Source organism: Neophocaena asiaeorientalis, unplaced genomic scaffold (genome assembly GCF_003031525.2).
Source record: "Neophocaena asiaeorientalis asiaeorientalis breed wild unplaced genomic scaffold, Neophocaena_asiaeorientalis_V1.1 scaffold5, whole genome shotgun sequence".
Classification (NCBI taxonomy): Eukaryota; Metazoa; Chordata; class Mammalia; order Artiodactyla; family Phocoenidae; genus Neophocaena; species Neophocaena asiaeorientalis.
Genome location: NW_020174698.1, coordinates 4,449,395 through 4,472,555, shown reverse-complemented (window position 1 = coordinate 4,472,555; position 23,161 = coordinate 4,449,395). Strand labels below are relative to the sequence as shown.

At 40.5% G+C, this 23,161-nt stretch overlaps 1 protein-coding gene and 1 pseudogene across 1 annotated transcript in view; one reads left to right on the top strand and one right to left on the bottom strand.

The window, feature by feature from the left end:
* Nucleotides 1-14,364, bottom strand: part of VNN2 (vanin 2) — an 18,621-nt gene extending 4,257 nt beyond the window's left edge. Inside the window, exons 1-7 of the mRNA XM_024759073.1 lie at nt 14,194-14,364; nt 13,274-13,505; nt 13,025-13,155; nt 6,257-6,449; nt 4,022-4,310; nt 2,337-2,707; nt 415-585 (exon numbers count right to left, since the gene is read on the bottom strand). Of these exons, the coding sequence (XP_024614841.1) occupies nt 415-585; nt 2,337-2,707; nt 4,022-4,310; nt 6,257-6,449; nt 13,025-13,155; nt 13,274-13,486 (1,368 nt within the window). The 5' untranslated portion in view covers nt 13,487-13,505; nt 14,194-14,364. The remainder of the gene's footprint in view (nt 1-414; nt 586-2,336; nt 2,708-4,021; nt 4,311-6,256; nt 6,450-13,024; nt 13,156-13,273; nt 13,506-14,193) is intronic.
* A 4,879-nt stretch (nt 14,365-19,243) lies between these two features.
* Nucleotides 19,244-19,910, top strand: LOC112409091 (splicing regulator RBM11 pseudogene; annotated as a pseudogene).
* The last annotated feature ends 3,251 nt before the right edge of the window (nt 19,911-23,161 follow it).

Below are 23,161 nucleotides of genomic sequence, written 5' to 3'. Positions count from 1 at the left end.
TATTGTGTCTTTCCCTATTTATGCTCTCGGACTCCTTAATCTAACATGTGAACAAGACAAGGCTTTCTGGAAGATGAGGGACCACAGAGGGAGAGTGGCCCCAATCATCCCACCTCTCCAAGACTATGCCATCACAAACCAGCCAGCCCCAAATAACCCTCCTGCTAGCAGCAGATGCATGAATGAGCCCAACCAAGATCAACCGAGCCTCTTCTAGTCCAGAAGAACAGCCTAGCTACACCCAGTTCACATCACCAACCACAAAATCAGGGCTAAAGAAATAGTTATTGTGTAAAGCCATGAAATTTTGAGGAGTCTCTTACACAGCAAAAGTTAACAGATACAGTTGTCATAGACTGTTTTATTTGACTTCAGAAAACAGATAAAATAAAGGCACTCTTGAAGTTATCCTACCTCAAATTTTCCAGGTGCCAGATTGATTTTAGTAAGTAGCACTTCAGGGAAAACATACTCCGTTCTAAATGTGCCACTTAGGGAGAACATTTCAAATCTCGTCAGAGCAGAGTCTACTGGCTGTCCACAAGTTGCCAGATTAGTAGATTTACATTTCACCATTGTGCAGACCTGTGTAGAAAAGACGCAAATAAAATGCAATGTCTTGCATCTAAGTTACTTGTACTAGAACTGTTGACTCAGTTTATAAATGTAGCAAAGTAAATATTTTCACCATTTGATAAAGGGATTTGGATCATATAATTACCTGTTTTATTGAAAATGGCAAAAGATTAAGAACCAACCCCCACTTCCTGGGTAACTAGCGGGATTGAAAGAAAGAAGCCAGCTTAAAACTAGATTTGTAATAGGAAAGAACAAATCCACTCCATATTGGATCTGTTTCTTTTTATTTAAACCTTTGTAGTCTACTGCTTTTGCTACAAGTTAATCACTAAAGGCATGCTGCCTGTAAGCTTTAAATTATACATAATGAACCATCTCTGAGAATCCTGCCTTTCATGTAATGAGCTAAAATACCTTTGTTTAGCTCACAGGAAACTTCCAGACCAGGCATACCTATGAATGGCTGCCGGAAGGAAAAAATAAACACATCCCCTCCAGAGTCTGAATGGAACTAGGATTTTACCCCCTCCCCATTTAGTGTAAAAGAAGCCTGAATTCTACCTCAGGGAAGATGGTTCTTTGGGACACTAGTCCACCATCTTCTCAGTCTGCTGGCTGTCCAAATAAAGTCACTATTCCTTGTCCCAACAACTCATCTTTCAATGTATTGGTCTGTCATACAGCAAGCAGTACAAGCTTGGACTTGGTAACAGATATAAACCATTAGTCTGGCATGTCAGATGATGGCATTTGGCCCAAGAAAGTAGAGGTATTTGGGAAACAGGAGTACAAAAGCCAAAAGGATGATTAAAATTTTGACCATCTCTCTTTTTTTTTCATATCTTTTTCCTTAGGAGAAGGCAGTGAGGCACAGAGTAAAATAAGAAAAAACAAATGCATAGCCAACATTATACAAAAAGTTTAAAAAATTTGTCACTGGAAGGGCATTAAATGATCAGGACATTTGGTTACAAGAGAAGTTAAAATAAAAGTGATATCCCTACTTATTGTTGGTTTTAAAAGTTAAAACAAGGGCTTCCCTGGTGGCGCAGTGGTTGAGGGTCTGCCTGCTAATGCAGGGGACACGGGTTCGGGCCCTGGTCTGGGAGGATCCCACATGCCGCGGAGCGACTAGGCCCGTGAGCCACAATTACTGAGCCTGCACATCTGGAGCCTGTGCTCCGCAACAAGAGAGGCCGCGATAGTGAGAGGCCCGTGCACCGTGATGAAGAGTGGCCCGCACTTGCCGCAACTGGAGAGGGCCCTCGCACAGAGGCGAGGACCCAGCACAGCCATAAATAAATAAAATTAAAAAAAAAAAAAAAAAAAGTAAAAACAAATCTTAGATCACTGGCCATAGTCTGCCTACCTAAAAAAATAAAAATAAAAAAAAAAAAAAAAAAAGTTAAAACAAGACTTTATATTCAGATGTGTCAGCAAAGCTACTTAAAGAAGCCTTCTTGAAGTTCATTTCTATATGTAAACTGGTTTCATTAGTCAAATAGAAAATCAGCATTGTCAGGCTAATGTATTCTTTTAATGTGCTCAAAGCAAACAATCAATGATACTTAGCCCCCCTGCAAATATCACATGATTAATCCCAAAGTGTGTGTGTGTGTGTGTGTGTGTGTGTGTGACACTGGCAATGCATGCAGTCATGCCAAGGAAAAGCATTTGGTTCCCTGGGACAAATATGAAAACTTAACCCTGGAATTTACTGACATCCAAACATTCCCTTTCTCTCGAGCTGAGATTACCTGCCAATACTCTCTTCTCCTTCTGCCGTGAAGTCCAGCAAAAGCTCCTAGAACATACACTTCATTCTCTTTTCCTAACATTCTGTAGCTTAAATGACAGCACAGCTCTTTTTGACAGACTGTAAGGTTTCCTGCATTTTCAAAGAGTTCTGTGAAGTTGAACTCATCCCGGGAAATAAAGCCCCTAAAGGAACTTTTCTGTCCTGGGAATGGTTTGATGGTGGTGGCGTAGGCACTCCAATTCACAGCTGGTGGGTAGGTTGGAGAGTTTCGGGGATACGAATCCACCTCTGCAAAGAGGATCTTTCCCAGCTCTGTTTCCATATCATAATGGTATGCTTTGGGAGAGTGTGGTGCATAGATACCACTGCCTGTGAATGGAAGACAAGTCTTTTAAAAACAAAAAGCAAACCCAACACCACCAGTTTCCCCATCAGAATTGAGTACGTGGTCATGTCACAAGATCAGTCACAATGAGAAAGCACAAGGCGCTGAACACCTAAGTATAATATTTCTCCTATTCTCTACTGGAGGAGATTAAACTGCATGATCTGTGGTCTCATTTCAAATAAACTTTGAATATAATTTACTAGCATTATAGAAAATTAAGCCAAATATTAAAATCGTTGTACTCAGGCGTTCCTGAGAGGTAGGGAAGTTAATACAAAATTCCCTCCTGTTCTCCATTGTGGTGGTTTTCAAATATGTTCCAAAATTCTTCAACACTCCTTTCTCCAATGGGCGGGTCTAATTCCCTTCACTTTGAGTGTGGGCTTGACTTAGTGACATACTCTTAATCAATAGAACATGGTAGAAATAATGGTTTGTGACTAGTCATTAATGGCAATGCAGCTTTCCTCTTTCTCTCTCTCTCTCTCTCTCTCTCTTTATCTCCCTCTCTCTCTCCCTCTTTCTCCCATTACTTGTTCTGGAGGAAGCCAGCTGCTATGTCATAAGGATACATCACACAGCCCTATGGAGAGGCCCATGTGCAAGAAGTGAAGGTCTCCTCTCAACACCCACTGAGAAAGAGAGGAACCCTACCAACAGCCATATGAGTGAGCCATCCTGGAAGCAGACCTGCCAGCCCCAATCAAGCCTTCAGATGACTTTTAGCCCAGCCAACAGTTTAATGTAACCTGAAGAGATGGCCTGAGCCAGGACCACCCAGTTAAGCTACTCCCAAATTCCTGACCAACACAAATTGTAAGATAATAAATGTTTATTGTTTTTAAGCCACTTTCACTTTTTACTTTTAAAGTAACTTGTTATACAGCAACATGTCAATAATACACTACTCTACCTTGCCAGTTATAGAGCATATCTTGTTTAGTTCCCTGCTTTGCCCCCTACTATCTCGTGGCCTTTGGCAAGTTACTTGCATTTTTGTGTGTCTCAGTTTTCTAATCTGCAAAATTGGAATGCTAGTACTCAATGCATACATAAGGTTGTTGTGAGGATAGATGAAATAATACATATAAAAGTCTTAACACAGCCATAGCTGTTATAATCAAGCAGTAGCTTTTCTTTTCTTCTTCCTTTTTTTTTTTTTTTTTAATAAAAGGATACAAACATAGTGAAAAGTCTCAACGAAGAACCAAAAAATTACAACAGGTCATATCTGAGGCACAAATTTCTCTGCATTTAGAAATATAATCAGCAAACCACATCTGGTCATGAATTACCTGTCATTTTTAGGCTGACATTATGTGTGTTGGCCACAAGAAGATTAACTCCCATTCCCATTGCCCAAGCTGAATGAAATTCAATAGCTGTCAAAAAGGGCAAAACATTCATCCAAGCTGTGGGAAACAATATAGTGTCCACGTGGAAATCTTTCACCAGGGTCACAGCAGGATCATGGAAGAGAATATCAAAGCATGTGAAAATGCCAAACTTTCCAAAGGAGGTGTCGAAAGTCACCAGCTCCGGCTTTTCGGGGACATCAAACTGAGGCTCAAAGTAGAGGTTGTACTATAACAAACACACAGGATGAAACCAGGAAAGGCTCTTCTATTGAAAAGATGACACATGAAAACTCTCCAAGTTAGTAATTTTGAGATTTGGCAATGCTCAATAGCAGGAAATCTATAGAAGGTGAATGACTCTGGTGAGTGGAAGTTAATTTCCAAAGACAAATACGAAGAAATATAGTCTCTCTCACTCCCTCTCTCCCTCTCTCTCTCTATCTTTTCCTCTCTTTCTCTCTCTCTCCCTCCCTCTCTCTCCTTATCTTCCTCCCTCTCTCAATGAGGAGCCAAATACCTCCCCATAAATCCTAAACACTATGTGCTTCTTGAAAGCTGAAGACATAGTTCATTTTTCTTTGAGTCCCTGATACCTAGAAACATAATAGATGCACAATAAATATCTATTAATCAGATGAGGGAGGCCCTCTCCCTCTTTACAGTGTCCCATCCAAAGTAATTTCAGGGACTTTTACCCAGCTTTCAAAATTGTTGTTAAAAATAAATATTTTATTTCATTCTCTCTGATTCCTTCCAAGTAAACTTGAGAAATGAACCTAGTCTAACTTAATAATCAGGGTCAACAGCTTAATAAAATGATTTGTAAAGTAGAAAAGACTGAGGGTTGGGAGCCAGACTATTAAAACTTCTCTCTAAATTTATTTTCTACCCAAAAAATATTTTTAATTGAAATTTACTAGCATTTTAAGAATTGATCGACAAAAGTACTCTTATCAGATCCATATGTCAGAGAGCATGGGTCACGAACTGTTCCAAGGTACCCTGATGGAAGAGTGACAGCTTCTCACTTGAGGATGACCCAGGTCCTCATTAGCTGTCCACATCCAGTGCACCGTGCCATCCTGCCATTTACTGGGCCTGGATAAACGGATTGACCAACTATGCTACCAGTCTAACTAGGTCAACACTTACAGAATGGAAGAGTAGCTGCAAAGAAAGAGCCTTTAAAAATGATACTCACAATGCAAACACAGTCTCTGAAACAAGGAAAATGGAAGTACTGACATTTCTATTTCCAGTCTGAGACACATTTTTGAGAACACAGAAGTTTAATTACATATAAAAACAAGTTGTGAAACCCACAAGTTTATGAAGAAAACTTTTTGAAAGTTTTGGGTTTTATTTATAAATACACAAATAAACACACAAGTAAATATAAATATATTTTATTTTGAGGACTCACGTTAAAATTTCTTTCCATATAGAGGTATATGATCAAAAACATTTGAAAGTCATTGGCTCAATATCACTCCTCTTGAGTAATTTTTATTTTTCACTAGGAGTTCCAGGAGATAATTTCTCCAGTCAGAAGATTTTGAAGCCACAATTAAGATGCTTAGAAAACATATGGGAGAGGAAAAGGGACATTCACACTGACCTGCACATCCCATAACCATTTAAAAGGTCAGCCTCTCTCCCAGTCCAATTTAGTACAAAATTATGACTTCAGGTTATTTTACTCTTTCAATTCAGATTTTAAAGTAAAAATCTTATGATTTGACCTTAAATCAACAAGAGGATAATTAAATTAACTGGTATAGAAACTAAAAGAGAAAGATCATTTTTGTGACTTGATAGAAAGCAGGGAAATTAACTTCCATGTAACTGATTCATACAATGTGAAAACATCTTTTATCATCTCAAAATTAAGTGGTATCCAGACTACAGTCATCTCAGTATCTTTTATATCAATATTAAAATTACTTGTTTTATATATGCAAAAACTTTATCTCAATCCTGGACTATTACCAAACCTTTCTTAGAGGTCTCTGCCTACAGTTTTTTCCACGTTTCTAAAGTGTCATTTTCTTTATTGCTCGCTTTAAAAAAATCTTGGTAACATTGTGTTATAAGAGGATGAAGCTCTAACTCTTAAACACAGCATCCACCCCCTCATAGCAGGCTCCATATTACACACCCACCCCCTCTTACCTTATGGTAACGTGCCACCAGCTTTCCATTTGCATCATATACCACGTTGGTGTTGTATTGATAATGGCCATTAGGAGGACACGCAGAGTCACGAGAATTACATGGCTTTTTGTCCCCAATATTTGCCAAGACATAGATAGAGTTGTTCTTGGCCAGGCAGCTGAGTCTTGCTTGTACTGGTGTATGACCAAATCTAAATCCAGTTTTAATTAAGACATTTCAGTAAGTCAGACAGAGAAAGACAAATACTGTATGATATAATTTGTATGTGGAATTTTTAAAAGTCAAACTTGTAGAAACAGAAGATAGAATGGTGGTTACTAGGGGCTGGATTGTGGGGGACTGGGGAGATGAAGTTTAAGGGTACAAACTTGCAACTAATAGATAAATAAGTCCTGGAGACTGAATGCAAAACATAGCGCTTATAGTCAACAATCCTGCATGATAAACTTCAAAGTTGCTGTGAAACTGGATCTTAATTGTTCTCATACAAAAAAGAAATGATAATTACGTGATATGATAGAGATTATATGTAGAAGTCACAAATTGTGCCTAACCTTGATGAATTTTTTCCACATTGTATCTATTGCTCCAGCAATTTATTATTCACTCTCCTGCACCAACAGTTGTCATCTCTCTACTAGATCATTCCATCAGCATGCAAATATGCTCTAGTACCTCTCATCTTTAATCAAAATAAAATAAAAACCTCTCTTGACCCCCATGCTCCTCTACTTTATGCTCCATACCTTAGGTCCATCTTACAACAAAACTCCCTGGAAGAGCTGGACATTTTGCAATCCTCAGCCCATCTTCTCCCGTTCTCTTTAGAAGCGCTCAGATCAGCTTTCATCGCTATCATCCCACCCGACAACTCTCACTAATACTGATGATGACATCCACGTGATGTCATCTTCATGTGACATCTTGTGATCTTGTGCTACTTACCTGCAGCAGTTGACACAGTTACTTACACCTTCCTCCCGGAAACACTTCACCTTGCTTATTGGACCCCACGCTCTCATTCTCCTACTCACTGGGTGCTTTTCTCCATCTCCTTTTCTGGTTCCTCCTTGCCTGCACTGAGTCTAAACACTGTAGTTTCTTATAGCTCAAGCATTAGATCTCTTCTCTAACTCACTCCACAGGTGAACTCATCACGGTGTTAAAAATTGTTTTCTCCCTCTTAGCGGTAAGTTTCTTTTCTTTTTATAAAGGAAGTTTATTCTTTTATTATTTCCAAAAATAATCCAGCTCCTAAAGTCTTGAAGTTTAAGATGCATTTGGGAATTTGTTTCTTGGTAGTTAGGGAATAGCCAAATGAGCTTTCCTTCTGGTGTGAGGGCAGAGGTAGTGGCCTCAGCGTGTTAGTTGTGGTAATCCGAAATGCAGACGTATTACCTGGGTAGTGCAGGAATGGAACACCACTGGAACTCCCCTAGAAGTGGTAGTGCTGTGAGCCATTAGACCAAGGCCAGCTCTGAGTGCCCTGAACTTTGGAAGCCCATACTCTGAAGATACCAAGATAACTGACAAATAAATAGCAGACTACAACAGAAGGGACATCTTACCTTTGTGACTTTCTTTTTAGCTGTAACTCTGTGGCCTTATGTTATGCAAAGCGGTCTATAATTCTTATCTTTGGAGATGAAAGGAGTATGAACAGAAATGTTTGCAGGTCTTATAGAAAATTTGACTACTGTGTCTTTACAATGAATTGAATAACTTTATATGATGAAACTAACTTTCCTACTATAGAAATACTTTTAAAAAGTTTATGTTTAAGGACATAAAAATGTGCTTGACAGTGAGTGCCTAGAACTGTGACACTAAAAAAGGGAAATCCTATCTAAGAAGGTACATTTCTGTACCAGAGCTGTGTCGTAACCATCCTTTGGGCCCTCTGCTGGAAAAGTAGAATCAAGTCTCAAATAATGTCTTTTTAATTATATCCTATAGTATTACAGATGTAGGACAGTACTGTATCATACCTCTGTGAATGTAAACTATCTTGTACCTGCTTTACGATACATAGTAGTGACCATGCTTTATCAGATCTATTTATAATGATGTTATTCTAGAATGTCTTCTTTCCAGATGATGATTGAGAAGCTAATAAAGAAAATGGTGCCAGGTACCACAACAGTAACAGAACTTTGCTGTTTTCTGAGGTTTTGTTTTTCACCTTTTTTTCTTTAATGGAGTGCGCTGGATGTCTCTATAATTTTGTTCAGATGACTTCAGAATCTGGAAAAGCTGTTGCTGGTATTGACGTATAAAATACTGCTCTTGGTCTTTGTATATAAATAAATAAATAAATATATATATATACACATATATATGTATATACATAAAATTGGAATTTTTGGAAACTTTAGCTGTGCTGTCAACTTTGGAAAAAGTATCCCAGTTGTACCGTGTTGGGTTGGCACTGTACAGAAATTAACAGCTATATTGGTCTAGAAACGTTAACACATAATTTTTTCCATTTGTACAGGAAAACACACTGTATTAAATATGTAAGGTCTTATCTACATGGGTTTGATTACAAAAACTAACAAAGTAATCTCTAAATAAAAATTAAAATGTGCTTGAAAGGTCTCTATTTTTACCCTGAATAAAGAATATGTAGAGTGTTTTTTTATTTTTGTGGTTTCATCTGTGAATAGGTAACTCTTTGAGACATTTCTGCTTCCACTGAGGACCAAGATTCTTTGCTCTTTGACATTACTGACCAATGTGGAGGTGGCAATATACTTATTGATAAGTTATTAACCTTACCTGAGAATAGTCACACTAAATGTGAAAGGAACAGAGTGAGAGCCATGTTAAGGTATCTTTTTAAAACTAAATATGATTATCAATATTTAAAAATGCAGCTTTACTATTCCTGCATAGATGATAGATACTGTGTTTTATTCCTAAAGCTTAATAGGTTTGAACATGGAGTTTATTTATAGAAGGCAAATAAGAGGAAATTTATAAACGTGAGTCTCTGAATAGAATGATGATAAACTTATCCATCCTATAAACTACATTATTACATTAGTTTCATTAAGAGCAATGTGATTTGAAAAAAAGGCCTGTATTGGGCTTCCCTGGTGGCACAGTGGTTAGGAATCCGCCTGCCAATGTAAGGGCATGGGTTCGAGCCCTGGTCCGGGAAGGTCCCACTGAGCAACTAAGCCCGTGTGCCACAACTACTGAGCCCGGGTGCCACAACTACTGAAGCCTGTGCACCTAGAGCCCGTGCTCCGCAGCAAGAGAAGCCACCGCAGTGAGAAGCCCGCGCACCGCAACGAAGAGTAGCCCCCGCTCGCCGCAACCAGAGAAAGCCCACGTGCAGCAACAAAGACCCAACACAGCCAAAAATAAATAAATTTAAATAGATAAATTTATATTTAAAAAAAAGACCTGTATGGGAGAAGATTACTGTGGACCTAGATTTACTTAGGAGATATTTATAGATGGTTCCTCATTTGAGCTGCCACTGCTAAAGCACATCCCCGACCTCACCAATGAGAATCTAGTAAGATCCACCTTTGATTTTTACAGCACAATTATGTGTTTTGGAGCTTGCATTTAACAGGCAATCTGAATTCAAACCTCAGACGCTTCTTTATCATGACTGCACCTCCTGCTTCCTTACTGCAGCTCTTTATACATTTGCTGGTTACATGGGTTAATGAGTGAATGAATGCATGAAAAGGGATGGATTGATAGTTACTCTTATCCAGGTTAGTAAATCTGATTTAAAAATTTTTTCTCCCTGACTTTCTCCCTCCAACACTGACCTTGCCAGACTCTTTCATGCCAGACTCGAATATGCAACTGCCAGGGTTACATCTCCAGTTGGATATCTATTAAATCACAGATCAAACTTCAGATGCACGAAACTGATTTCCTGAGTTCCATCCCAGACTTTCTATTCCTTCAGTGCTCCTGTAACCGAGAGGACCCTATGGGACCTTCCCAGGACAGACTGCCCCCAACCTCCATGCCCTCTACCTGCCTCTTTTTTTGTGGAAAAGCTTTAGTCTCCCAGGCCTCCCCTGAGTCACAAAAAACTGGCTCAAGAATTAGTGATTGGAAGGATGTAAACACATAGTAACAAAAAATAGCAGTTGGGCGGGGAGAACTGGTAACAATTTAAATAATAGATTAGCTATACAGCAGAGTCACAGAATCTTTAGTTCCTCCCCAAAGAACATAAACAACAGAGTCTGACACACATTCCTCAATTGTTTTGCAGATACTAAAATCCCCACCAGATGGAAGAAGCTAATTGCATGACGACCATGAGCACATAACCCCCAGACTGGCTGGAGCCTGAGGATAGATGATGTTAACCCCTGTGACATCACCCTGTTACCTCACCATCGACCAATCAGAGAACAGTGCAAGAGCTGATCACACACCCTGCCGCTCTCTCCCTCACCTTGCCTTTAAAAACCCTTCCCTAAAATCCATCGGACAGTTTCGGTCTTTTGAGCATGAGCCACCTGTAGGCCTTGCTTGGCCCTGCACTTTCCTTCACCACAGCCTGGTGTCAGTAGATAGGCTTTGCTGTGCCTGGGCAAGTGGACCCAAGTTTGGTTCAGTAACACTCCCTATGTCTGTAAATGGCAATTCCACGCCTCCAACTGCTCAGGCCAAACACTTGGGAGTCCCTCTTTGTTTGTTTGTTTGTTTTCTTTTGTTTTCTGGTCGTGCCTAGTGGCCTATGGGATCTTGGTTCCCCGACCAGGGATTGAACCTGCCACCCCTTCAGTGGAAGCACGGAGTCCTAACCACTGGACCGCCAGGGACGTCTCATTAGCAGTAATCTTTTGATGTTGGGCTACCTTGTTTGTTTTTTCCTTTGGGAGGGCTGCAAAAACTCCTATATATCTTGGCTCCTACCTTACCTCTTTGGAACTGTCCGAAGAGGTATCTGAGGGGCTGTATCCCAGGCTAAAGTCCTTGGTAAAGCCCCAAAGAAAACATAATTGTCAACTATTAGGTTGTGCTTTTTTTTTCAGTCAGCATCCCTATTCTTATCTCCAAATGACATTCTATATAATAAATGTGTTTGTTTACATCTATCTTCTCCTACTAGAATATTCATAAGCCACAGGGAGGGCAAAGACTTTGTTTTAATAAGTGCTATATCTCCTATTCTTAAAATAGTATCTGGCACACAGTAGATGCTCAATAAGTAATAGTTAAATGAATTAAATGTGACTGTACTGGGTGACAACGCAAGCCCATTTTCTGACAAAATTTCTTTTTTCTAGTGTAGTGCTATGAAAGAGGTATTTACTAACCATATGGAATAGACCTCTCCCCCAACCTTCACCAGTTTCCATAGCTACTGTGATATTTGACTAGTCCATAAATTTGCAACATATGTTGTTTTTAACAGGAAGTCTATCTTATAATCCTACTGTGAGATGAAAACAAATGGGTTGTCCCTCTTCTCAAAACTTCTAGGCAGAAAGATTGTCCAGGGCTTCCCTGGTGGCACAGTGGTTGAGAATCTGCCTGCCAGTGCAGGGGACACGGGTTCGAGCCCTGGTCTGGGAAGATCCCACCTGCTGAGGAGCAACTAGGCCTCTGAGCCACAACTACTGAGCCTGCGCATCTGGAGCCCGTGCTCCACAACAAGAGAGGCCGAGACAGTGAAAGGCCCGCACACTGTGATGAAGAGTGGTCCCTGCTCGCCACAACTAGAGAAAGCCCTCGCACAGAAATGAAGACCCAACACACCCAAAAATAAATAAATAAATTTATTAAAAAAAAAAAGAAAGACTGTCCAGCTATTGCTCCTCTTCTTCCACAAAAGTGTTTCTTACAAACATCATAGGAAGCATAAGCTCAGAACAGGAATGATTGGCAAGTGGAGCGGTTGATTGTCATGTAACCCGATATTCTCCTCGTTGCACGGTTAGTCTCTTTAGAGCTGAGAAAAGCTGTTTTCTGATAACCCTTATATAAAATTTACACTAAACACGAGTGCCTCAAAAAGCATGGTATCCATAATCCTCCAGCAAGAACATGGCAAAGGGATGTTTAATAAACTTAATTTGAGGTACAAGAGTGAGAGAAAGTGCAAGAGGGTGAAAGAAAGTACAAGAACGAGTGTGAAAGAGTGAGGGACTTTTTACTGCCAGTATGGAATTGTGCAATCCATGCCTCAATAATTTAAGCCTTAGTAGATAGTAGGAGTTATATATTAAATATACACACATATATTAAATATTTTACATTAGAAAGTTTCTAGGTTACTTTTTCCCAGGAAAGTTAGCTTTATGAGCCTAGGAAAATGCAAAGTTTCAAAACATAAAGTCTCATTAGAAAGTAGATAGTGAGGTCTTTCTGCCTGGGAAACAGATTCTAGAGCAGAGAGACTATGAATTGAAATATAGTACCTTCAATAGAGACCTTGGAATATTTTCCAAACACAACCCCGTGTGTCCACTTCAGAAATTAATTTTCATGAGAAATTAATATTCATGAGATCGTGTTCCCCTTAGTTTCTAATCCCAGTAATAAATATTTTTATATTTCTCCAAATTTAATAAAGATACTAGATTATAAATAATTGTTAAATGGCACCTAGGTACAATTTTTAAAAATCTAATGAATGCCAAGATATATATATAAATATAAAACAATAACATACACCACATACATGATCATTCAGAATTTATCATTTTGCTGAAGTGAACGTGTACATTTTAGAGAACCACAGCACTTTTGTACAAACAACTAGGATAACTCAAATACCTGTGTGGGTCTTGACATGGAATCCAATTCACCAGAGGATCTGGAATATCCTCCAGATAAGGGAAAATGGCTTCCCTGGTAAATTTCCATCCATAAATTGCGTCTTCTGGAGTCACAATGATCTGAGCACCCTGTTCAAAACAAGTTAAATCAAAATTATTTCTCTATGTATGTAGACAATTCAACACTCCAATCTTCACCAGCTCTCATGCCCCTCATAAATTATGATTAGCAGAAATAAAAGAATACCTGTTCAGCAGCCTGCTTAATTGCTCTCTCCAGAATATCTATATTCCTGTTCATGAGGAGCAAGGCATAATCCTGAGAAACGGGTGTTTCTGTGTCATTTGGCAATATGACAGCATGTTCATATACTGCAGCTTTGAAAGTATCCAAAACACTGACATGCAGAATAATTAGAGCAAAAACTGCCACGGAGGTTTGAAAAGAGGAAATGATCATGGTCAAGGTCTAGTGAGTTCTGCAAGTGAAAGTAACATTCATGTAGTATTTATAAAGGAAGGAACATTTAGGTAACATGACTGCCAGCTCTTATTTTACAATCTCATGAATATTATGCCTGATCATTTTGGAGGAAAAAAATTTCAGTTCCCTGAATACAATCAAAAAGTATTACAAGGGGCTTCCCTGGTGGCGCAGTGGTTGAGAATCCGCCTGCCGATGCAGGGGACACGGGTTCGTGCCCCGGTCTGGGAAGATCCCACATGCCGCGGAGTGGCTGGGCCCGTGAGCCATGGCCGCTGAGCCTGCGCGTCTGGAGCCTGTGCTCCGCAATGGGAGAGGCCACAGCAGTGAGCGGCCTGCGTACCGCAAAAAAAAAAAAAAGTATTACAAGGACTGTACATGTACTATTGATAAGATTTAATGTCAAATTTCAAAAAGACAAAATTCAAATATAGTACAATTGTACCCTTTTATTAATAGAAAATAGTAACTAAATTAACTCTCATGTGAAAAACCATAATACAACAAATCTCATTTATTAAATTACAAAAACTAGATAGTAATTTTTTTCTGTTCTGTTGACAGATCTACATCATGTTTATTTTTAGAAGAGAAGAAAAAATTTTTTAATATTTGCTACTAGGAAAATGCAATACAGGGCAATATTGGGAACAAAATTCACCCAAGTCAACACTCTGACTTACCTGGTAAAGACTCTGAACTTGCACTCCATTAAAACAAGATTTTGTGTCCGGTTTGCTCACTGCTGCATCCTTAGTACCCAAAGAACTGATCCTCCGGGTACTGGTCCCTGGTGTTTGGCCAGAGGAGAAATCAAGTACTTCTGCTAAGGGGGCCCTAGCCCTCCGGGGACTAAGCCTCCTTCCTCCCCCACTCCTTTCCACCCCATCCCTCTCTCCTTCCTTCCTTCTTTCCTTTCTTCCCTCCTTCCCCCCTTCCTTCCTTTCTTTGGAGATAGATGGAAGGGAAGGGAAGCATCTCACTCCGGCTGGTGATTATAAAGATCATCTCTATTATAACCCAGATAAAATGTAATTTTCATTTTTGTTAGAGGCAAATAACCACATAAATGAACTTAAAAAAAAACCGCATATGTTATGTGACCTCTGATAACCTCCTAGCACATCCATATTCTCCCTTCCCCAGTCCCAATCCTATCACACAAGAGTTTAGTGGGGTTTTTCGGTTTTTGATTTTGTTTTTTAATCTGAGTCTCTTCATTCAAATACTTTTAGATGGCATAGAAGAGTAGAAAGAAATGAATAAAATTCTTTTATGTTTTCTCTCATACTGAGATAAAAGTCTTGATATAGGTGAGATCTAAGGGCTATAAACGAGGTCTGCTCAAAATTTCTGCTTTGAATAGAAATTTTTAGTAAAGAAATAACTTCTTACCTCTATAGAATAGAAAACTGAAAATAATTTTTAGAAAAATGGCCAAGGCTTTTAGTGGATAGTGTGAAGGGAAAAAGATTTTTATAATCTAGCTTTATATAGTAGATTATGAGTGCCTTTAGAGTCTACAGAGCATGTAACGCAAACGCCCACACTTTACAGGATAGGAACCTGAGGCATAGAGAGGCAGAGTGACTTAGAGCGGGGCGTAGGACTTTTCACTCCTGATTCCAGAATCTTCCCCGATACCCAAGACATCATGCGCGAGTCTGTATTCTGCTTTAATGTCTGCATTCTGCTTTAATGTCTGCATCCAAGTGTCTGGACACTCACTTTCATCTTTTTCTTTTTTAATTTATTTTTTGCTGCATTGGGTCTTCGTTGCTGCACACTGGCTTTCTCTAGTTGTGGAGAAGGGGCGCTACTCTTCGTTGCGGTGTGCGGGCTTCTCATTGCGGTGACTTCTCTTGTTGTGGCTCGCGGGCTCTCGGGCGCAGGCTCAGTAGTTGTGGTGCACGGGCTTAGTTGCTCCGCGGCATGTGGGATCTTCCCGGACCAGGGCTCGAACCTGCGTTTCCTGCACTGGCAGGAGGATTCTTAACCACTGCGCCACCAAGGAAGTCCCTCACTTGTATCTTTTAAGGAACCCCATTCAAAATGACCACCTTAGGAAGACCACAGATAAATCTAAATACTGAGTGAGTACTTGATGCAACTGAGAACTGTAAGCTCTTTCATTTCTACAAGTATCAATGTAATCTGGATCATGATCTACTTCTTTGTGATTTAATCTCACCAGTTAGTAATACTTCATTATCTCTTTTGCTCGTAAGTAGTTAGGTAAGCTGGTGAAGATAAGCTAACATCTTTACTTTTGCAGGGTAAGAACAGAAACAATCATCTCTCGCATCTCAGTGTCCCCAAATTTCCTGGACGTTTTTCTCTCTTTGTGGCTATAAACAAGAGAAATAGTGTCATGTTTATTTAGGTTTTTTGGCTGGAGGGCGAAAGGGGAAATGGTTTCTGATGCAAAGGCAAGGTGATTAAGCTCCTTTTTTTCTCTGCAGCGTTTCGAAATTGTCTCATAAAAACTGAGAATCTGAGTAACAAAGACAATGGCATGGAAGAGTCAGAAGCTAGTAAATGAAACAATAATTTAAATATGGAATAAGACATAAGGAAAAAACTGAATATTTTTTACATACATTTGTCATAGAAGCAGTTGATATTGTTTTAAATCTTCAGAGGTAAAAGACTAAATTCAGGACATAGAACTTTAAAAGTTTACATTTCTATGCTCATAAAGGTGGTTGATTAAGTAAGGCTTAATTAACTTCTTTAACTCTGTTATAAAATAATGTTACCTGGCCACAGGGTACATTGATTAAGTATTAGTCACTGCTAATAAGACCTATTTACTAATTTACCAATTTGTGATTAATGGACTTGATTACAAGGGTGAAAATTCCAATCAATTCAAAATTATATGGTCAAAGGGTCACTATAAAAAAAGTAGACATAGTTCAAATATTTGTTTCTAACTGGGAATCTGATCATCTCTTAAAATAGTATTCAACTGGACCTGGTTTTCTGGCTGTAATAAGTAAGAAGAGTAGAAGTATAGTTTCTGCTTTGCACTCCACTTCTCTGAAACTCTATTTCTCACCTAAAAGTTCAGGTAATCATACCTGCTCCATCACCTTCACAAAGTTATTCTGAGAGTCAAAGACATATGAAAGTCCTCTGCAAGATTATGATGGGATGACAATAATTAACAAAAAGGGGAGACAATTTAGTAATGTAATGATCCTGACTCCATAATTCATCGTTAGGTCCACAGAGCTACTATTGTTCGGCTGGACAAATCTGGTCTATCTGCGGCACTGTGCTGAGGATGGGATGGGGAACACAGCCCCTGGGCACTTACTCCTGGACCATGCCCAGCTGGGCCTGGCGGATGTACATCCTCGGCATGGCGAAGGCATCGTAAGAGCACCAAGGCCCCAGAAAGGCAAGGGGTGGCTCCCGGCTCTGATTCAGGCCTCAGGACTTCCTGGTTTGGCCCCTCTCCCAGGTGTGAAATGACATTAACAAAGAGTTGGAAATAGCATGTACAGTCACTGATGGCGTTTCCTCATAAGCAGCAAAGATGACATCAAAAAATAAGTAAGCGAAAGAGAAAAACCAGGCCCTACTTTTTTTTTTTTTTTTTTGCGGTACGCGGGCCTCTCACTGTTGTGGCCTCTCCCGTTGCGGAGCACAGGCTCCGGACGCGCAGGCTCAGCGGCCATGGCTCACGCGCCCAGCCGCTCCATGGCATGTGGGATCTTCCAGGACCGGGGCACGAACCCGTGTCCCCCGCATTGGCAGGTAGACTCTCAACCACTGCGCCACCAGGGAAGCCCCAGGTCCTACTTTTAAAACTATTTTCTCTTAATACTGTATACCAACTATAGGATGATACTGTACCCCTCCCCCACCCCCAAAAGTACTTGGTGGTAAAGAACAATATTTCTGTCCCTGTCTGCATCGGAGACTTGCATTGGTCTTTAGCAAGCCTGTCTGAGTCAGCGTTTGAGAAAGGAAATGGCTGCTTGAGCAGAACCAGCCTGAGCTTTAACCATCTTTTGGGGCCACATCCCAGCCCAGGTGAGGTGCTCCTCCAGCTCTGGACTTGGATTGGTGTTCAGCTCTTCAGACAGTTCGTGCAACTCAAACCAAGAGAGAATCTGAGAGAGTAATGGTTCATCACAGCCTGCTGCTCCCAAAATGGATGGAAAGGGTTGTGCTATAGGAAGTTTCTAATCGCCACCTGTTTGGGACCTGCGGCAACAGTGATTTCATGTGGTTCAAACTACCCTTCTACTTTCTGCTGTTAGAAGTTTAGGATCGTGGTTTGCCGGGCTGCAGAAGCCCCTTTGAACTGGCAGTATGCTCCCACATTGTCTGAAGGTCCCCACTTTCTCAAAAGAAAAATAGGAACAAGCTCTCTTCCTGATGATTTCACTTGCAAATCCTTTATTTTGTTCTGATCCAACTCTGCCAAAGTTCATTGACTTCACCAACAGGAGCTTCTGAAATGTCTGTTAGTTGGTGTCATAAACTGACCATTTGCATCCACCCCCCCCCCAACAAATTCATATGATGAAATCACATCCCCCGGTGTGATGGCGTTAGCAGGTGAAGCCCTTGAGAGGTGATTAGATCCTCAGGGTGAAGCCCTCCTGAATGCGATTTCTGCCCGTATACAGAAGACCCCAGAGAGCCACCTGCCCCTTCCACCATGTGAGGACACAGGACCACCATCTATGAACCAGGAACTGGGTCCTACCAGATCTGAATCTGCCAACACCTTGTTCTTGGACTTCTCAACCTCCAGAACTGTGAGAAAGAAATTTCTGTGGTTTTTAAGCCACCCAGTTGATGGTATTCGGTTGTAGCGACCTGAACTAAGATGATATTGGGTGATGGTTAGGGGTATGGACCCTGTAGCCAGAATGCCTGGGTTTGAAACACTTCCTATCTGCGTGGCCATGAGCAAGTTATATGTCCTCTCAGGGCTGCAGTTTCCCTCACCTGCAAAATGGTGATAAAATGTGCTGAAGGGGCTTCCCTGGTGGTGCAGTGGTTGAGAGTCTGCCTGCCGATGCAGGGGACACGGGTTCATGCCCCACTCTGGGAGGATCCCACGAGCCGCAGAACGGCTGGGCCCGTGAGCCATGGCCGCTGAGCCTGCGCGTCCAGAGCCTGTGCTCCGCAACGGGAGAGGCCACAACAGTGAGAGGTCCGCGTACCAAAAAAGAAAAAAAAAATGTGCTGAATAGTTTTCGCTGTTATTATTATCTCACGCCCACAAGATGGAGGCCCTATTGTGAGGGCAATGCCCAGTGCAGTGTTGACCCACGTCTTTAAATCTCTCTGGTCAGATGCTCACCTGTTCTTGGCCACTAACTCACTAAAAGAATGTCAATTAGTTCACATTCTCTATTTTCTCATTGTTCTGTCGCTTTCCGCAAAGTCCTTCATGTTTCTTGTCTTCTATGTCAATCTGACCTGAATGGCTTCTCCAGGGATTATTAACTTAAAGTCCATTTCTACGAGCTCATCTGGATGGCTTTTCCTCCAGCAGTCCCACAGATTCGCCCTCTGATCAACAGCTCTCCCTATTTCACACATCATTCTATTTTTTTAAACCTCACACACACACACACCAGACACACACACACACACACACACACACACACACAATTTACCAAGAAACTGGGTTACTTCTGCGTTGCTGTTGGGAAGACTGTGAAATGATACAGCCACTCTGGAAACCAGCTTGGGAATTTCTATATGAGCTGCTTCTTCAGGTTCTTATAAGCTGGGCCATTAACCAAAGTGACTATATTCAAAGACAGAGAAGAAAAGCCAAAGTCTGCGTTTGTCTGCTTTGACCACCCAGAATCCAAACCTTATGCTTTGCTAAATGGAATTTGTTCATATGGAAGATCAATTCATGTGCAGTTCGGCAGGCGGACTCTCAACCACTGCGCCACCAGGGAAGCCCTGTTTGGGACTTCTTGCTCTTCTGAATCAACTAACCAAAGTCCTGAGAGCTGCATTAAGACACATTCACCAGGTACAGGAATGGAAAAGTGTGGGCAGATCTTCCTTTCTTATGCAGTTTTTTTTTCCAATTAATAATGCTGTTTCACCTCAAGAATATTTGCTCTTTCAGAGAGTTTTCAGTGACACATATTAAATTAAATCCTGCAGCTTCCTTACTACCAGATGGCAGTGCCACTTAATGCACATCCCTCTCCTCACACTATTTGTGTTCCAGATCTAGAGGTTGGACCCAGCTCTTAGGAATGGACACATCGACAACCAGGTAACTCTGATCTTTATCAGATAAGTAAATAAAAGAGGCAAAAGCAAACCAGTAACAGCAAGAGAAAACAACAGAGGAGATGAATATAGCCATTCATTTCACTTAAGTTCTGGAAGTGAAAAGTATTAGTGTGATGTTTGCAAAAAATTAATAAACAGAAATCTCAATAAAGTTGGGAGACCAGAGAGGAAGCTCTCACACCCTGCGAGGATAGCAGAGCCCAACAGGGAAAAGAAAAATTCATCTTCTTTCCTGGCAAGAACTCAACCAACGAGACACCATGGGCTGTTTGTTTACCAGAGCCCTCAACTTCCAACTTCCTTTTTCCATCAATAAAAGTGTTCTCCTTCCCTTGCTGTGTGGGCAACTTCCTTTTTCCATCTATAAAAGTGTTCTCCTTCCCTTGCTGTGTGGGCACTTGTACAAACCCTGAATTGCAATTCTCTATTGATTCTAAATAAACCCATATTTGTTGAAGAAATATCTGGCTGTCTATTTGTTTCAGGTCAATATGTTCAAATGAAATATATACCTACACTGGTTTTAATTCTCGAAAGAAAAAAACCCTATTCATATTCATCCAACAACTGATTTCATGGCTGTCATTTTTTTTTTTTTTTTTAGCCTCAATGGGCAGCATGTGGGATCTTAGTTCCCTGACCAGGGATCGAACTGGTGCCCCTGCAGTGGAAGCGCAGAGTCTTAACCCCTGGACAGCCAGGAAAGTCCCTCACGGCTGTCATTTCTGAAACATATAATAACGTGACTTAACTGATTTGGTATTCAAATTTATCTTAAATGACAAAAACTTAAAAAATGATAATAATATACTGCTTTTTGTACTTGTGCTACTGTTGACCATGATCAACCAGAAATGCATTTGGCTTATTTTAGTACTGTTGTTGCAATTGCACTAAACTATAAACCAGAAGTTATTAGTGAACATCCTGCTTTCTCAGATTGTCACCTATAAATAAACTGGGATTCGAAGTGGAGCTGCGGATTTTCTGAAAGAAACTAGTGCAAATATTTTAAGAGTTGCAAGTTGTTCCTAATGAAAAACTGAATAAGTAGGCTTTTATTTCATTTGTTAGTACTTTGGATAACATTTTATTGTTTCTGTCTTAAGTATGTTGTTTCTTACTCTCCTGCGTGTTTATTTCACAAGTTGAGGACGTATGACAGTGAGACCAAAGGAAAGCTAACTATCATAGTCTTTGGATCATTCCCTTTTGCTATGATCATATATAAATAAAAGATACAGGTTTTACTTCTCACTTATTAATTGTACTTAATGAAAATTAGTTGGCTATGTCAGTATTTATTACCCACCTCTTTTGCCAGCTAGATATGAGAAGGTATGTTTAACATATTTAAATCTTGATAACTTAATAAACAATAGAATATTGCATTGATGTATGATATTTAATATTTATTGTCCAAATCAAATTTCTCTTGTAAAATATATGGGTTATTTGGGGAAAAAAACTAATCATGCAATTACCACACAACTCAGCAGTTGTATTCCTGGGCATTTATCCCAGAGAAATGAAGACATCTTCACACAAAAACCTGTACATGAATGTTCATAGCATCTTAATTTGTTTTACCCACAAACTGAAAACAATCCAGATGCACTTCAATGGATGAATAACCAAGCCGTGGAATACTACTCAGTAAGAAATGAACTATGGACACATGCAACAATGTGGATGGATTTCAAGAGTATTCTGCTGAATGAAAAAGGCAATCCCCCAAAATAACATACAATAGATTCCATTCATGCAGGATTCTTGAAATGACAAAATTACAGAAATGGAGAACAGATTAGTGATGGCCAGAGAGTAAGGAGGGAGTGAGGGTGAGAGAAAAGTATGGGCATGGGCAACTGAAGACTGGGAATCTTTCTTTATCTCGACTCTACCAATATATCCTAGTTATAATATTGTACTGTTAAGTGTTGCAAGATGTTACCATTGGGGGAACCTGGGTAAAGAGGACAGATGATCTCTGGGTATTATTTCTTACAACTGCATGTGAATCAACAATTACCTCAAACATTTTTTAAAAGTTTTAATTGAAAAAACGATTTGTGATTTTAAAAAGTTTGTCCTTTTTATTTTTCCTTGGGATTAGTCTGTATGTCATATATGTATAGGTTGCAACGTGACCTTAACATAAAAGATACTTTTTAATTTATTGTATTCTATATTCAGTCTCATTTTTTAAAAAGTGCTTTTAAATTGGGCACTTTGTTACATTTAGATGAATATAAATATATATAAATATAAACACATACACAGGTTTCCTTTGATAATTTTGACCTACCTTTTGGTTTCAAAAGGTTCAAAGGTCTGCTATTGTTTCTCATATTTTTAACTTTTTTTGTCATTTATCTTAATACTTCAAAATCATAAAATGAGGAAGGGGCAAAGTTTTTGTACAAAGCGGCTTTAAATACACTGGTATCCACAGTAGGTACTGACAGCGGCGTGTTCGGAGGGGGAACAAAAAGTTCTCTAGCCAGTAAGCCTGGAATCTTTGCGTTGACCTTGAACTAGTCTCAACAGTCAACAGCGCTGGTAACGGTAATAGGCTGACAGCCCTGAGTGACGCCGGGACGCCGGGTGGGAACGGTGCGAGCTCGGGCGCCGCGGCTCGGCTTTGAGCGGCTGGATCCCCGCGGTGCTTTAATAGCGGCCCCAGGTGGTACAAATGGGAACTACAGGCATTCGGCGGCATCCTCGGCCACTGGGCGGACGAGGGGCGGCCCTGCATTAGCCTGCATCCTGCGCCCAAGGAATTAAAGCCCTGGAGAGGGACCAGGACGATTTAACCCGGGAGATCGAGGCCTGGCCCTTCCCGCAGTGCACACGAGTGCAGGGGGCTGGGGTCACACTCGTCCTGGTGCCGCTCCGGTAAGCGGGTGACAGGCCACTTGTGCTTGGCAGGCAAGGGACCAGCCTCTGGAGTTCTCAGGGCGAAGGGACTTGGGGGGAGGAGGAGAGTGAAGAGTTCATGGGAACTGTGAATATTCAGTTTGGGGAATTAATGCCAAACAGTCTTCCGAAACAGTCCGTGGTCCAGTTGCTGTTCATCTTCTCCAACCTGAGTATTGTGATCCTTTAAATTTTATTTATTTTTTCCTTATGGTGGTGTGAAAGGGCATGGTTTAATGTGCCTCTTCCAGATCTGTTTCTCTCCCATTCTTCCCCGTTTCACTAAGAGGCACCAGTTGACCACCCATGCCCTCGAGCCAAATCTTAGGAGTCTTCCTGAATTTCTCTCCCCTTCTCTGTCCATTATCAGCAAACCCTGTTGGTTCTACTTCCAAACACATCCTTTTCTCTACTTCAGCACCACCTTCCTGATCCAAACCA